Source organism: Gobio gobio, assembly GCF_949357685.1.
Source record: "Gobio gobio genome assembly, chromosome: 2".
NCBI classification, from domain to species: Eukaryota; Metazoa; Chordata; class Actinopteri; order Cypriniformes; family Gobionidae; genus Gobio; species Gobio gobio.
In genome coordinates, this window is record NC_137098.1 from 943,921 (window position 1) to 960,644 (window position 16,724).

Sequence of the window (16,724 nt, forward strand, 5' to 3'; positions counted from 1 at the left end):
ACAAGTTCAGCTTCACCCAGGTGTGTGTGTGTGTGTGTGTACAAGTTCAGCTTCACCCAGGTGTGTGTGTGTGTGTGTGTACAAGTTCAGCTTCACCCAGGTGTGTGTGTGTGTGTACAAGTTCAGCTTCACCCAGGTGTGTGTGTGTGTGTGTGTGTACAAGTTCAGCTTCACCCAGGTGTGTGTGTGTGTGTGTGTACAAGTTCAGCTTCACCCAGGTGTGTGTGTGTGTGTACAAGTTCAGCTTCACCCAGGTGTGTGTGTGTGTGTGTACAAGTTCAGCTTCACCCAGGTGTGTGTGTGTGTGTACAAGTTCAGCTTCACCCAGGTGTGTGTGTGTGTGTGTGTGTACAAGTTCAGCTTCACCCAGGTGTGTGTGTGTGTGTACAAGTTCAGCTTCACCCAGGTGTGTGTGTGTGTGTGTGTACAAGTTCAGCTTCACCCAGGTGTGTGTGTGTGTGTGTGTGTACAAGTTCAGCTTCACCCAGGTGTGTGTGTGTGTGTGTGTACAAGTTCAGCTTCACCCAGGTGTGTGTGTGTGTGTGTGTGTACAAGTTCAGCTTCACCCAGGTGTGTGTGTGTGTGTGTGTACAAGTTCAGCTTCACCCAGGTGTGTGTGTGTGTGTGTGTGTGTACAAGTTCAGCTTCACCCAGGTGTGTGTGTGTACAAGTTCAGCTTCACCCAGGTGTGTGTGTGTGTACAAGTTCAGCTTCACCCAGGTGTGTGTGTGTGTGTACAAGTTCAGCTTCACCCAGGTGTGTGTGTGTGTGTACAAGTTCAGCTTCACCCAGGTGTGTGTGTGTGTGTGTGTACAAGTTCAGCTTCACCCAGGTGTGTGTGTGTGTGTGTGTGTGTACAAGTTCAGCTTCACCCAGGTGTGTGTGTGTGTACAAGTTCAGCTTCACCCAGGTGTGTGTGTGTGTGTACAAGTTCAGCTTCACCCAGGTGTGTGTGTGTGTACAAGTTCAGCTTCACCCAGGTGTGTGTGTGTGTACAAGTTCAGCTTCACCCAGGTGTGTGTGTGTGTACAAGTTCAGCTTCACCCAGGTGTGTGTGTGTGTGTGTACAAGTTCAGCTTCACCCAGGTGTGTGTGTGTGTACAAGTTCAGCTTCACCCAGGTGTGTGTGTGTGTGTACAAGTTCAGCTTCACCCAGGTGTGTGTACAAGTTCAGCTTCACCCAGGTGTGTGTGTACAAGTTCAGCTTCACCCAGGTGTGTGTGTGTGTGTACAAGTTCAGCTTCACCCAGGTGTGTGTGTGTGTGTACAAGTTCAGCTTCACCCAGGTGTGTGTGTGTGTACAAGTTCAGCTTCACCCAGGTGTGTGTGTGTACAAGTTCAGCTTCACCCAGGTGTGTGTGTGTACAAGTTCAACTTCACCCAGGTGTGTGTGTACAAGTTCAGCTTCACCCAGGTGTGTGTGTGTGTGTACAAGTTCAGCTTCACCCAGGTGTGTGTGTGTGTACAAGTTCAGCTTCACCCAGGTGTGTGTGTGTGTACAAGTTCAGCTTCACCCAGGTGTGTGTGTGTACAAGTTCAACTTCACCCAGGTGTGTGTGTGTGTACAAGTTCAGCTTCACCCGTGTGTGTACAAGTTCAGCTTCACCCAGGTGTGTGTCTGTACAAGTTCAGCTTCACCCAGGTGTGTGTGTGTGTCTGTACAAGTTCAGCTTCACCCAGGTGTGTGTGTGTGTGTACAAGTTCAGCTTCACCCAGGTGTGTGTGTGTGTGTACAAGTTCAGCTTCACCCAGGTGTGTGTGTGTACAAGTTCAGCTTCACCCAGGTGTGTGTGTGTACAAGTTCAGCTTCACCCAGGTGTGTGTCTGTGTGTACAAGTTCAGCTTCACCCAGGTGTGTGTGTGTGTGTACAAGTTCAGCTTCACCCAGGTGTGTGTGTGTGTGTACAAGTTCAGCTTCACCCAGGTGTGTGTGTGTGTACAAGTTCAGCTTCACCCAGGTGTGTGTGTGTGTACAAGTTCAGCTTCACCCAGGTGTGTGTGTGTGTGTACAAGTTCAGCTTCACCCAGGTGTGTGTGTGTGTGTACAAGTTCAGCTTCACCCAGGTGTGTGTGTGTGTGTGTGTGTGTACAAGTTCAGCTTCACCCAGGTGTGTGTGTGTGTGTGTGTGTGTGTGTGTACAAGTTCAGCTTCACCCAGGTGTGTGTGTGTGTGTGTGTGTGTGTACAAGTTCAGCTTCACCCGTGTGTCTGTGTGTGTGTGTACAAGTTCAGCTTCACCCAGGTGTGTGTGTGTACAAGTTCAGCTTCACCCAGGTGTGTGTGTGTACAAGTTCAGCTTCACCCAGGTGTGTGTGTGTACAAGTTCAGCTTCACCCAGGTGTGTGTGTGTACAAGTTCAGCTTCACCCAGGTGTGTGTGTGTACAAGTTCAGCTTCACCCAGGTGTGTGTGTGTACAAGTTCAGCTTCACCCAGGTGTGTGTGTGTACAAGTTCAGCTTCACCCAGGTGTGTGTGTGTACAAGTTCAGCTTCACCCAGGTGTGTGTGTGTACAAGTTCAGCTTCACCCAGGTGTGTGTGTGTACAAGTTCAGCTTCACCCAGGTGTGTGTGTGTACAAGTTCAGCTTCACCCAGGTGTGTGTGTACAAGTTCAGCTTCACCCAGGTGTGTGTGTACAAGTTCAGCTTCACCCAGGTGTGTGTGTGTACAAGTTCAGCTTCACCCAGGTGTGTGTGTGTACAAGTTCAGCTTCACCCAGGTGTGTGTGTGTGTATGTACAAGTTCAGCTTCACCCAGGTGTGTGTACAAGTTCAGCTTCACCCAGGTGTGTGTGTGTACAAGTTCAGCTTCACCCAGGTGTGTGTGTGTGTGTGTGTACAAGTTCAGCTTCACCCGTGTGTGTGTGTCTGTGTGTGTGTGTGTGTGTGTACAAGTTCAGCTTCACCCAGGTGTGTGTGTGTGTACAAGTTCAGCTTCACCCGTGTGTGTGTCTGTGTGTGTGTGTGTGTACAAGTTCAGCTTCACCCAGGTGTGTGTGTGTACAAGTTCAGCTTCACCCAGGTGTGTGTGTGTGTGTACAAGTTCAGCTTCACCCAGGTGTGTGTGTGTGTGTGTACAAGTTCAGCTTCACCCAGGTGTGTGTGTGTGTGTGTACAAGTTCAGCTTCACCCAGGTGTGTGTGTGTGTGTGTGTACAAGTTCAGCTTCACCCAGGTGTGTGTGTGTGTACAAGTTCAGCTTCACCCAGGTGTGTGTGGTGTACAAGTTCAGCTTCACCCAGGTGTGTGTGGTGTACAAGTTCAGCTTCACCCAGGTGTGTGTGGTGTACAAGTTCAGCTTCACCCAGGAGTGTGTGTGTACAAGTTCAGCTTCACCCAGGAGTGTGTGTGTTTACAAGTTCAGCTTCACCCAGGAGTGTGTGTGTGTGTGTACAAGTTCAGCTTCACCCAGGAGTGTGTGTGTGTGTACAAGTTCAGCTTCACCCAGGAGTGTGTGTGTGTGTACAAGTTCAGCTTCACCCAGGAGTGTGTGTGTGTACAAGTTAAGCTTCACCCAGGAGTGTGTGTGTGTACAAGTTCAGCTTCACCCAGGAGTGTGTGTGTGTACAAGTTCAGCTTCACCCAGGAGTGTGTGTGTGTACAAGTTCAGCTTCACCCAGGAGTGTGTGTGTGTACAAGTTCAGCTTCACCCAGGAGTGTGTGTGTGTGTGTACAAGTTCAGCTTCACCCAGGAGTGTGTGTGTGTGTACAAGTTCAGCTTCACCCAGGTGTGTGTGTGTGTGTACAAGTTCAGCTTCACCCAGGTGTGTGTGTACAAGTTCAGCTTCACCCGTGTGTGTGTGTGTGTGTGTGTACAAGTTCAGCTTCTCCCAGGTGTGTGTGTACAAGTTCAGCTTCACCCAGGTCTGTTTGTGTACAAGTTCAGCTTCACCCAGGTCTGTTTGTGTACAAGTTCAGCTTCACCCAGGTGTGTGTGTGTACAAGTTCAGCTTCACCCCGGTGTGTGTACAAGTTCAGCTCCACCCAGGTGTGTGTGTGTACAAGTTCAGCTTCACCCAGGTGTGTGTGGTGTACAAGTTCAGCTTCACCCAGGAGTGTGTGTGTTTACAAGTTCAGCTTCACCCAGGTGTGTGTGTGTACAAGTTCAGCTTCACCCAGGTGTGTGTGTGTGTGTACAAGTTCAGCTTCACCCAGGTCTGTTTGTGTACAAGTTCAGCTTCACCCAGGTGTGTGTGTGTACAAGTTCAGCTTCACCCCGGTGTGTGTACAAGTTCAGCTCCACCCAGGTGTGTGTGTGTACAAGTTCAGCTTCACCCAGGTGTGTGTGGTGTACAAGTTCAGCTTCACCCAGGAGTGTGTGTGTTTACAAGTTCAGCTTCACCCAGGTGTGTGTGTGTACAAGTTCAGCTTCACCCGTGTGTGTGTGTCTGTGTGTGTGTACAAGTTCAGCTTCACCCAGGAGTGTGTGTGTGTACAAGTTCAGCTTCACCCAGGAGTGTGTGTGTGTACAAGTTCAGCTTCACCCAGGTGTGTGTGTACAAGTTCAGCTTCACCCAGGTGTGTGTGTACAAGTTCAGCTTCACCCAGGTGTGTGTGTGTGTACAAGTTCAGCTTCACCCAGGTGTGTGTGTGTGTGTGTACAAGTTCAGCTTCACCCGTGTGTGTGTGTGTGTGTGTGTACAAGTTCAGCTTCACCCAGGTCTGTTTGTGTACAAGTTCAGCTTCACCCAGGTGTGTGTGTGTACAAGTTCAGCTTCACCCCGGTGTGTGTACAAGTTCAGCTCCACCCAGGTGTGTGTGTGTACAAGTTCAGCTTCACCCAGGTGTGTGTGGTGTACAAGTTCAGCTTCACCCAGGAGTGTGTGTGTTTACAAGTTCAGCTTCACCCAGGTGTGTGTGTGTACAAGTTCAGCTTCACCCGTGTGTGTCTGTGTGTGTGTACAAGTTCAGCTTCACCCAGGTGTGTTTGTGTACAAGTTCAGCTTCACCCAGGTGTGTTTGTGTACAAGTTCAGCTTCACCCAGGTGTGTTTGTGTACAAGTTCAGCTTCACCCAGGTGTGTGTGTGTACAAGTTCAGCTTCACCCCGGTGTGTTTGTGTACAAGTTCAGCTTCACCCAGGTGTGTTTGTGTACAAGTTCAGCTTCACCCAGGTGTGTTTGTGTACAAGTTCAGCTTCACCCAGGTGTGTGTGTGTGTACAAGTTCAGCTTCACCCCGGTGTGTTTGTGTACAAGTTCAGCTTCACCCAGGTGTGTGTGTGTACAAGTTCAGCTTCACCCCGGTGTGTGTGTACAAGTTCAGCTTCACCCAGGTGTCTGTGTGTACAAGTTCAGCTTCACCCGTGTGTGTGTGTGTGTGTACAAGTTCAGCTTCACCCGTGTGTGTGTGTGTGTGTACAAGTTCAGCTTCACCCAGGTGTGTGTGGTGTACAAGTTCAGCTTCACCCAGGTGTGTGTGGTGTACAAGTTCAGCTTCACCCAGGAGTGTGTGTGTACAAGTTCAGCTTCACCCAGGAGTGTGTGTGTGTACAAGTTCAGCTTCACCCAGGAGTGTGTGTGTGTGTGTACAAGTTCAGCTTCACCCAGGAGTGTGTGTGTGTGTACAAGTTCAGCTTCACCCAGGAGTGTGTGTGTGTGTACAAGTTCAGCTTCACCCAGGTGTGTGTGTGTGTGTACAAGTTCAGCTTCACCCAGGTGTGTTTGTGTGTGTACAAGTTCAGCTTCACCCAGGTGTGTGTGTGTGTACAAGTTCAGCTTCACCCAGGTCTGTTTGTGTACAAGTTCAGCTTCACCCAGGTGTGTGTACAAGTTCAGCTTCACCCCGGTGTGTGTACAAGTTCAGCTCCACCCAGGTGTGTGTGTGTGTACAAGTTCAGCTTCACCCAGGTGTGTGTGTGTGTACAAGTTCAGCTTCACCCGTGTGTGTCTGTGTGTGTGTACAAGTTCAGCTTCACCCAGGTGTGTGTGTACAAGTTCAGCTTCACCCAGGTGTGTGTGTACAAGTTCAGCTTCACCCAGGTGTGTGTGTACAAGTTCAGCTTCACCCAGGTGTGTGTGTACAAGTTCAGCTTCACCCAGGTGTGTGTGTACAAGTTCAGCTTCACCCAGGTGTGTGTGTACAAGTTCAGCTTCACCCAGGTGTGTGTGTACAAGTTCAGCTTCACCCAGGTGTGTTTGTGTACAAGTTCAGCTTCACCCAGGTGTGTTTGTGTACAAGTTCAGCTTCACCCAGGTGTGTTTGTGTACAAGTTCAGCTTCACCCAGGTGTGTTTGTGTACAAGTTCAGCTTCACCCAGGTGTGTGTGTGTACAAGTTCAGCTTCACCCCGGTGTGTGTGTGTGTGTGTGTGTACAAGTTCAGCTTCACCCCGGTGTGTTTGTGTACAAGTTCAGCTTCACCCCGGTGTGTGTGTACAAGTTCAGCTTCACCCAGGTGTCTGTGTGTACAAGTTCAGCTTCACCCGTGTGTGTGTGTGTGTGTGTGTGTGTGTGTACAAGTTCAGCTTCACCCCGGTGTGTGTGTACAAGTTCAGCTTCACCCAGGTGTGTGTGTGTGTGTACAAGTTCAGCTTCACCCAGGTCTGTGTGTGTACAAGTTCAGCTTCACCCAGATGAGTGTGTGTTGAGCTTCTATAGGTGATCATGGGTTTCTCTGATGCAGATCTTTGGGCCGAACTGCACCCAGACGGAGTTCTTCAACGGAACCATCAGTTCTCAAGTGCAGGAGTTCCTTCATGGCAGAAACGCTCTGGTGTTCAGCTACGGAGTGACCAATGCGGGGAAGACCTACACCATACAAGGTGAGCTCAGGGATGAGGGTGTGATGCGTGTGCTCAGGGTCATGTGTGTGTTTTTGTGCTCGGGGTCATGTGTGTGCGTGTGCTCGGGGTCATGTGTGTGCGTGTGCTCGGGGTCATGTGTGTGCGTGTGCTCGGGGTCATGTGTGTGCGTGTGCTCGGGGTCATGTGTGTGCGTGTGCTAAGGGGTCATGTGTGTGCGTGTGCTAAGGGGTCATGTGTGTGCGTGTGCTAAGGGGTCATGTGTGTGCGTGTGCTCGGGGTCGTGCGTGATGCGTGTGCTCGGGGTCGTGCGTGATGCGTGTGCTCGGGGTCGTGCGTGATGCGTGTGCTCGGGGTCGTGCGTGATGCGTGTGCTCGGGGTCGTGCGTGATGCGTGTGCTCGGGGTCGTGCGTGATGCGTGTGCTCGGGGTCGTGCGTGATGCGTGTGCTCGGGGTCGTGCGTGATGCGTGTGCTCGGGGTCGTGCGTGATGCGTGTGCTCGGGGTCGTGCGTGATGCGTGTGCTCGGGGTCGTGCGTGATGCGTGTGCTCGGGGTCGTGCGTGATGCGTGTGCTCGGGGTCGTACGTGATGCGTGTGCTCGGTCGTGTGTGGTGCGTGTGCTCGGGGTCGTGTGTGATGCGTGTGCTCGGGGTCGTGCGTGATGCGTGTGCTCGGGGTCGTACGTGATGCGTGTGCTCGGGGTCGTACGTGATGCGTGTGCTCGGGGTCGTACGTGATGCGTGTGCTCGGGGTCGTACGTGATGCGTGTGCTCGGGGTCGAGTGTGATGCGTGGTGCGTGTGCTCGGGTCGAGTGTGTGTGATGCGTGTGCTCGGGGTCGTGCGTGATGCGTGTGCTCGGGGTCGTGCGTGATGCGTGTGCTCGGGGTCGTGCGTGATGCGTGTGCTCGGGGTCGTGCGTGATGCGTGTGCTCGGGGTCGTGCGTGATGCGTGTGCTCGGGGTCGTGCGTGATGCGTGTGCTCGGGGTCGTGCGTGATGCGTGTGCTCGGGGTCGTGCGTGATGCGTGTGCTCGGGGTCGTGCGTGATGCGTGTGCTCGGGGTCGAGTGTGATGCGTGGTGCGTGTGCTCGGGTCGAGTGTGTGTGGTGCGTGTGCTCGGGTCGAGTGTGATGCGTGTGCTCGGGTCGAGTGTGTGTGGTGCGTGTGCTCGGGTCGAGTGTGATGTGTGGTGCGTGTGCTCGGGGTGATGTGTGGTGCGTGTGCTCAGGGTCGAGTGTGGTGCGTGTGCTCGGGGTCGTGTGTGATGTGTGGTGCGTGTGCTCAGGGTCGAGTGTGATGTGTGGTGCGTGTGCTCGGGTCGAGTGTGATGTGTGGTGCGTGTGCTCGGGGTCGACTGTGATGTGTGGTGCGTGTGCTCGGGGTCGACTGTGATGCGTGGTGCGTGTGCTCGGGGTCGAGTGTGATGCGTGGTGTGTGTGCTCGGGGTCGAGTGTGATGCGTGTGCTCGGGGTCGAGTGTGATGCGTGTGCGTGTGCTCGGGGTCGAGTGTGATGCGTGGTGCGTGTGCTCGGGGTCGAGTGTGATGCGTGGTGTGTGTGCTCGGGGTCGAGTGTGATGCGTGTGCTCGGGGTCGAGTGTGATGCGTGTGCGTGTGCTCGGGGTCGAGTGTGATGCGTGGTGCGTGTGCTCGGGTCGAGTGTGATGTGTGGTGCGTGTGCTCGGGGTCGAGTGTGATGCGTGGTGCGTGTGCTCGGGTCGAGTGTGATGTGTGGTGCGTGTGCTCAGGGTCGAGTGTGGTGCGTGTGCTCGGGGTCGTGTGTGATGTGTGGTGCGTGTGCTCAGGGTCGAGTGTGATGTGTGGTGCGTGTGCTCGGGTCGAGTGTGATGTGTGGTGCGTGTGCTCGGGGTCGACTGTGATGTGTGGTGCGTGTGCTCGGGGTCGACTGTGATGCGTGGTGCGTGTGCTCGGGGTCGAGTGTGATGCGTGGTGCGTGTGCTCGGGGTCGACTGTGATGTGTGGTGTGTGTGCTCGGGGTCGAGTGTGATGCGTGTGCTCGGGGTCGAGTGTGATGCGTGTGCTCGGGGTCGAGTGTGATGCGTGGTGCGTGTGCTCGGGGTCGACTGTGTGTGGTGCGTGTGCTCGGGGTCGAGTGTGATGCGTGTGCTTGGGGTCGAGTGTGATGTGTGGTGCGTGTGCTCGGGGTCGAGTGTGATGCGTGGTGCGTGTGCTCGGGGTCGAGTGTGATGTGTGGTGCGTGTGCTCGGGGTCGTGTGTGGTGCGTGTGCTCAGGATCGTGTGTGGTGCGTGTGCCCAGGATCGTGTGATGCGTGTGCTCGGGATCATGCGTGTGCTCGGGGTCCTGTGTGTGCTCGGGGTCCTGTGTGTGTGCTCGGGGTCCTGTGTGTGCTCGGGGTCCTGTGTGTGCTCGGGGTCCTGTGTGTGCTCGGGGTCCTGTGTGTGCTCGGGGTCCTGTGTGTGCTCGGGGTCCTGTGTGTGCTCGGGGTCCTGTGTGTGCTCGGGGTCATGCGTGTGCTCGGGATCATGCGTGTGCTTGGGGTCATGTATGGTGCGTGTGCTCTGGGTCGTGTGTGGTGCGTGTGCTCGGGGTCGTGTGTGGTGCGTGTGCTCAGGGTCATGCGTGTGCTCGGGATCATGCGTGTGCTTGGGGTCATGTATGGTGCGTGTGCTCGGGGTCGTGTGTGGTGCGTGTGCTCGGGGTCGTGTGTGGTGCGTGTGCTCGGGGTCGTGTGTGGTGTGTGTGCTCGGGGTCGTGTGTGGTGTGTGTGCTCGGGGTCGTGTGTGTGTGTGCTCAGGGTCGTGTGTGGTGTGTGTGCTCGGGTTCGTGTGTGTGCTCGGGGTCGTGTGTGGTGCGTGTGCTCAGGATCCTGTGTGATGCGTGTGCTCGGGGTCGTGTGCGTGTGCTCGGGTCATGTGTGTGTGATGTGTGATGCGTGTGCTCAGGGTCGTGTGATTGTGATGCGTGTGCTCGTGTGTGTGTGCTCGGGGTCGTGTGTGTGTGATGCGTGTGCTCGGGTCATGTGTGTGTGTGATGTGTGATGCGTGTGCTCGGGGTCGTGTGATTGTGATGTGTGTGCTCGTGTGTGTGTGCTCGGGGTCGTGTGTGCGTGATGCGTGTGCTCGGGGTCGTGTGTGTGTGATGCGTGTGCTCGGGGTCGTGTGTGTGATGCGTGTGCTCGGGTCATGTGTGTGTGATGTGTGATGCGTTTGCTCGGGGTCGTGTGATTGTGATGCGTGTGGTCGTGTGTGTGTGCTCGGGGTCGTGTGTGTGTGATGCGTGTGCTCGGGTCATGTGTGTGTGATGTGTGATGCGTGTGCTCGGGGTTGTGTGATTGTGATGCGTGTGCTCGTGTGTGTGTGTGCTCGGGGTCGTGTGTGCGTGATGCGTGTGCTCGGGGTTGTGTGTGTGATGCGTGTGCTCGGGGTCGTGTGTGTGATGCGTGTGCTCGGGGTCCTGTGTGTGTGATGAGTGTGCTCGGGGTCCTGTGTGTGTGTGTGATGCGTGTGCTCGGGGTCCTGTGTGTGTGTGATGCGTGTGCTCGGGGTCCTGTGTGTGATGCGTGTGCTCGGGGTCCTGTGTGTGTGATGCGTGTGCTCGGGGTCCTGTGTGTGTGTGTGTGATGTGTGTGCTCGGGGTCCTGTGTGTGTGATGCGTGTGCTCGGGGTCCTGTGTGTGTGTGATGCGTGTGCTCGGGGTCCTGTGTGTGTGTGATGCGTGTGCTCGGGGTCCTGTGTGTGTGATGAGTGTGCTCGGGGTCCTGTGTGTGTGTGATGCGTGTGCTCGGGGTCCTGTGTGTGTGATGCGTGTGCTCGGGGTCCTGTGTGTGTGATGCGTGTGCTCGGGGTCATGTGTGATGCGTGTGCTCGGGGTCCTGTGTGTGTGATGAGTGTGCTCGGGGTCCTGTGTGTGTGTGTGCTCGGGGTCCTGTGTGTGTGATGCGTGTGCTCGGGGTGCTGTGTGTGTGTGATGTGTGTGCTCGGGGTCCTGTGTGTGTGATGCGTGTGCTCGGGGTCCTGTGTGTGTGATGCGTGTGCTCGGGGTCCTGTGTGTGTGTGATGCGTGTGCTCGGGGTCCTGTGTGTGTGATGCGTGTGCTCGGGGTCCTGTGTGTGTGTGTGATGTGTGTGCTCGGGGTCCTGTGTGTGTGATGTGTGTGCTCGGGGTCCTGTGTGTGTGATGCGTGTGCTCGGGGTCCTGCGTGTGCTCGGGGTCCTGCGTGTGCTCGGGGTCCTGCGTGTGCTCGGGGTCCTGCGTGTGCTCGGGGTCCTGCGTGTGCTCGGGGTCCTGTGTGTGTGCTCGGGGTCCTGTGTGTGTGCTCGGGGTCCTGTGTGTGCTCGGGGTCCTGTGTGTGCTCGGGGTCCTGTGTGTGCTCGGGGTCCTGTGTGTGCTCGGGGTCCTGTGTGTGCTCGGGGTCCTGTGTGTGCTCGGGGTCCTGTGTGTGCTCGGGGTCCTGTGTGTGCTCGGGGTCGTGTGTGTGTGATGCGTGTGCTCGGGGTCGTGTGTGTGTGAGATGCGTGTGCTCGGGGTCGTGTGTGTGTGAGATGCGTGTGCTCGGGGTCGTGTGTGTGTGAGATGCGTGTGCTCGGGGTCGTGTGTGTGTGAGATGCGTGTGCTCGGGGTCGTGTGTGTGTGTGAGATGCGTGTGCTCGGGGTCGTGTGTGTGTGTGATGCGTGTGCTCGGGGTCGTGTGTGTGTGTGTGATGCGTGTGCTCGGGGTCCTGTGTGTGTGATGCGTGTGCTCGGGGTCCTGTGTGTGTGATGCGTGTGCTCGGGGTCGTGTGTGTGTGATGCGTGTGCTCGGGGTCGTGTGTGTGTGAGATGCGTGTGCTCGGGGTCGTGTGTGTGTGAGATGCGTGTGCTCGGGGTCGTGTGTGTGTGTGTGATGCGTGTGCTCGGGGTCCTGTGTGTGTGATGCGTGTGCTCGGGGTCCTGTGTGTGTGATGCGTGTGCTCGGGGTCCTGTGTGTGTGATGCGTGTGCTCGGGGTCCTGTGTGTGTGATGCGTGTGCTCGGGGTCCTGTGTGTGTGATGCGTGTGCTCGGGGTCCTGTGTGTGTGATGCGTGTGCTCGGGGTCGTGTGTGTGTGAGATGCGTGTGCTCGGGGTCGTGTGTGTGTGTGAGATGCGTGTGCTCGGGGTCGTGTGTGTGTGTGTGATGCGTGTGCTCGGGGTCCTGTGTGTGTGATGCGTGTGCTCGGGGTCCTGTGTGTGTGATGCGTGTGCTCGGGGTCCTGTGTGTGTGATGCGTGTGCTCGGGGTCGTGTGTGTGTGAGATGCGTGTGCTCGGGGTCGTGTGTGTGTGAGATGCGTGTGCTCGGGGTTGTGTGTGTGTGTGTGTGTGATGCGTGTGCTCGGGGTCCTGTGTGTGTGATGCGTGTGCTCGGGGTCCTGTGTGTGTGATGCGTGTGCTCGGGGTCCTGTGTGTGTGATGCGTGTGCTCGGGGTCCTGTGTGTGTGATGCGTGTGCTCGGGGTCCTGTGTGTGTGATGCGTGTGCTCGGGGTCCTGTGTGTGTGATGCGTGTGCTCGGGGTCCTGTGTGTGTGATGCGTGTGCTCGGGGTCCTGTGTGTGTGATGCGTGTGCTCGGGGTCCTGTGTGTGTGATGCGTGTGCTCGGGGTCCTGTGTGTGTGATGCGTGTGCTCGGGGTCCTGTGTGTGTGCTCGGGGTCCTGTGTGTGTGCTCGGGGTCCTGTGTGTGTGCTCGGGGTCCTGTGTGTGCTCGGGGTCCTGTGTGTGCTCGGGGTCCTGTGTGTGATGCGTGTGCTCAGGATCGTGTGTGTGCTCGGGGTCCTGTGTGTGTGATGCGTGTGCTCGGGGTCCTGTGTGTGTGATGCGTGTGCTCGGGGTCCTGTGTGTGTGATGCGTGTGCTCGGGGTCCTGTGTGTGTGATGCGTGTGCTCGGGGTCCTGTGTGTGCTCGGGGTCCTGCGTGTGCTCGGGGTCCTGTGTGTGATGCGTGTGCTCTGGGTCGTGTGTGTGTGATGCGTGTGCTCGGGGTCGTGTGTGTGATGCGTGTGCTCTGGGTCGTGTGTGTGTGATGCGTGTGCTCGGGGTCGTGTGTGTGATGCCTGTGCTCGGGGTCGTGTGTGTGTGATGTGTGTGCTCAGGGTCGTGTGTGATGCCTGTGCTCAGGGTCATGGGTCATGTGTGTGCTCAGGGTCGTGTGTGTGCTCAGGGTCGTGTGATGCGTGTGCTCAGGGTCATGGGTCGTGTGTGCTCAGGGTCATGGGTCATGTGTGTGCTCAGGGTCGTGTGTGTGTGCTCAGGGTCGTGTGTGTGCTCAGGGTCGTGTGTGTGTGCTCAGGGTCGTGTGTGTGTGCTCAGGGTCGTGTGTGTGTGCTCAGGGTCGTGTGTGTGATGCGTGTGCTCAGGGTCATGTGTCATGTGTGTGCTCAGGGTCATGTGTCATGTGTGTGCTCAGGGTCATGGGTCATGTGTGTGCTCAGGGTCATGGGTCATGTGTGTGCTCAGGGTCATGTGTCGTGTGTGCTCAGGGTCGTGGGTGATGTGTGTGCTCAGGGTCATGTGTCATGTGTGTGCTCAGGGTCGTGTGTGATGCCTGTGCTCAGGGTCGTGTGTGTGCTCAGGGTCGTGTGTGATGCCTGTGCTCAGGGTCGTGTGTGTGCTCAGGGTCGTGTGTGTGCTCAGGGTCGTGTGTGTGCTCTGGGTCGTGTGTGCTCTGGGTCGTGTGTGCTCTGGGTCGTGTGTGCTCTGGGTCGTGTGTGCTCTGGGTCGTGTGTGCTCTGGGTCGTGTGTGCTCTGGGTCGTGTGTGCTCTGGGTCGTGTGTGCTCTGGGTCGTGTGTGCTCTGGGTCGTGTGTGCTCTGGGTCGTGTGTGCTCTGGGTCGTGTGTGCTCTGGGTCGTGTGTGCTCTGGGTCGTGTGTGCTCTGGGTCGTGTGTGTGCTTAGGGTTATGTGTGATGCCTGTGCTCAGGGTCGTGTGTGTGCGCTCAGGGTCGTGTGTGCGCTCTGGGTCGTGTGTGCTCTGGGTCGTGTGTGCGCTCAGGGTCGTGTGTGTGTGTGCTTAGGGTTATGTGTGATGCGTGTGCTCAGGGTCGTGTGTGTGTGCTTAGGGTCGTGTGTGATGCGTGTGCTCAGGGTCATGTGTGATGCGTGTGCTCAGGGTCGTGTGTGTGCTCGGGGTCGTGTGTGGTGCGTGTGCTCGGGGTGGTGTGTGTGCTCGGGGTCGTGTGTGGTCGGGGTCGTGTGTGTGCTCGGGTCGTGTGTGGTGCGTGTGCTCGGGGTGGTGCGTGTGCTCGGGGTGGTGTGTGCTCGGGGTGGTGTGTGCTCGGGGTGGTGTGTGCTCGGGGTGGTGTGTGCTCGGGGTGGTGTGTGCTCGGGGTGGTGTGTGTGCTCGGGGTGGTGTGTGCTCGGGGTGGTGCGTGTGCTCGGGGTGGTGTGTGGTCGGGGTGGTGTGTGTGCTCGGGGTCGTGTGTGGTGCGTGTGCTCGGGGTCGTGTGTGGTCGGGGTGGTGTGTGTGCTCGGGGTCGTGTGTGGTGCGTGTGCTCGGGGTGGTGTGTGCTCGGGGTCGTGTGTGGTCGGGGTGGTGCGTGTGCTCGGGGTGGTGTGTGTGCTCGGGGTGGTGTGTGCTCGGGGTGGTGTGTGTGCTCGGGGTCGTGTGTGGTCGGGGTGGTGCGTGTGCTCGGGGTGGTGCGTGTGCTCGGGGTCGTGTGTGGTCGGGGTGGTGTGTGTGCTCGGGGTGGTGCGTGTGCTCGGGGTCGTGTGTGGTGCGTGTGCTCGGGGTCGTGTGTGTGCTCGGGGTCGTGTGTGATGCGTGTGCTCTGGGTCATGTGATCGCGTGTGTCTGCAGGGTCTCAGAGGGACCCGGGGATCCTGCCGCGTGCTCTAGATGGCGTGTTCAGGCATGTGTCCGGACGGCTGTATGAGCACATGGACCTGAAGCCGTTCCTGAGCTCTGATGTGCAGAAGCTGGACTCTGAGCAGGTCAGAGCGGAGAGGAACGCCAAGACTGCGCTCTTCAGTCTGCTCAAAGAGGTGCAGCCTTACAATCACATCATACCTCAGATAGTTACAACCCTGGCTCAATTTACCCCACAGCGTTTGGCTCACTTTGCCCCCATAGTCACCATTTAAGATCAAACTAGCTCACTTATCAATTCAGGCTAATATTCTTTGGTTAGCCAGGAAAGTTGAGATTGAGATTTAGAAGCCATTCTGGAAAAGTCTTATTCCTTTTTTGAGAAAAAAAATAAATCTCGCTTTTATTTTTAAATAACTTGTTCTGTGACGGAAACAAGCTTCCATAGGAAGGAAAATGAAGAGCGAATGTTTGCAGAACGTTCCACTAACCTTCCCGTAACGTTCCCCTAACCTTCCCGTAACGTTCCCAGAATGGTCCTAAAGGGATGGTTCACCCAAAAATGAATGACCCCATGATTAACTCTCCCTCATCATCCTGACTACAGACCAGTAAACTTGTGGTTCCCAGAACGTTGTAACGTTTGTTTTTGCTTGGTCAGGAAAGTATGGAAGCTTGTGACTTCTCACAATTCTGACGTTTTATCTTACAATTGCGTGAGAAACTTGCAAACAGACTTTTTGCAATATTTAGCGATTATTCAGAATTGTGAGTTTGAGAAATTACAAATTCTGAAAGTCCGGTATTTTTCCTCAATTGGACCTTATATCTTGCAATTGTGAGTTTATCACTGTCTCGCAATTCTGAGGAAATAACAAAATGGGACCATCTGTTTGGTGGGAATCTGCTACTCCGGGTTAAACTATACCTGCCACATTATCTAATGCGGGCTGGTTAAACGTTTCCACACACGCTAGCATAACTTGGTGTATTTACTACACTCTGGGTTAAAAACTACCCAAGTTGGGTTAAAAATGGACAAACCCAGCGGTTCGGTCGTAACTTGGCGGGTTGGGTTGTTTTAACTCAGCAGTTGGGTTAAATGTTTGTCCAACCTGCTGGGTAGTTTTATTTAACTCAACTATTGCTTGGTTAAAATGAACCCAAAGTATGTTGGAAATTTACATTTAAAAGGTTTAATAAATTAATACGTTTAATGAGTAATTAAACAAACATTTAATAAATGTTCACCTTTTTGATTATTGTTGCCTCTTGTAATTTGTCTTTTTAATTTCCAACCTATTTTGGGTTCATGTTAAGCCAGCCTTACAGTAAATTTGTTCAGTTAAATTAAACTGCCCAAACAACATTTAACCCAACCGCTGGCCTAAAACAACCCATTCACTGAGTTAATACAATCCAATCGCTGGGTTTGTCCATTTTTCAAGCCAGCTTGGGTTGTTTTTAACCCAGCATTTTATTGTAGATGCCATATCAACACTTTATAGAGATAATGTGCTAAATTTTTAGAAGAGATACTGAACACCCATTTAACTGTAGCTTCAATTGTAGTTCTAGAGTGTGCCAAATGTGCTCTTTAATCTCTTTAGATGGTGGTTCAACCCTCTGGGGTTCTTCATTTATGGGTCACACTCAGGACCTTCGGGTCAAAAATGACCCAGAGGGTGGGGTTAAGATAAAGATTTGAGTAAAATCAATTAAATATATTTTTTAATAATATTTTTTCTTTTTTGGTGTTGATCATTTTATGATTTATAATTAACATTTATGCAATAACTATGACCCATTTTTTTCCCCATTGTATATAATAAAAATGTGTATATAAAATTATTATTTTTATTAAAGCTGTATTTCATTTTAGAGTCAAGCCTAGGCCTCATGAAAGAAATTTTTTAAATGAGATCGGTGCCATCTGGTGGACACATTGAGCATTTCTATCACGCAATAGCACATTTTTACCACTAGAGTGGATCTTGCGTTTTATAAATTTTTTTTAAAAATCGTAGCTTCATCGGAATGGTCTGAAACTTGGTGACTTTATTGGTACTTGGTATATGAACACCCAAAACAATTGGGGACAGGATTTGAAAAGTCTAAGTGGTCGTAAAAAAATGTCACACTCAAGACCTTCTGGTCAAAAATGACCCCCATAGGAAATGAATGGGAAATT

At 54.3% G+C, this 16,724-nt stretch overlaps 1 protein-coding gene across 1 annotated transcript in view; it reads left to right on the plus strand.

Moving 5' to 3' along the window:
- Positions 1–16,724, plus strand: part of LOC307139541 (kinesin-like protein KIF20A) — a gene marked incomplete at both ends in the record, with an annotated part of 70,922 nt that overhangs the window by 19,491 nt on the left and 34,707 nt on the right. The window contains 2 exons of the mRNA XM_079838537.1: positions 6,619–6,757; positions 14,525–14,709. Of these exons, the coding sequence (XP_079694663.1) occupies positions 6,619–6,757; positions 14,525–14,709 (324 nt within the window). The remainder of the gene's footprint in view (positions 1–6,618; positions 6,758–14,524; positions 14,710–16,724) is intronic.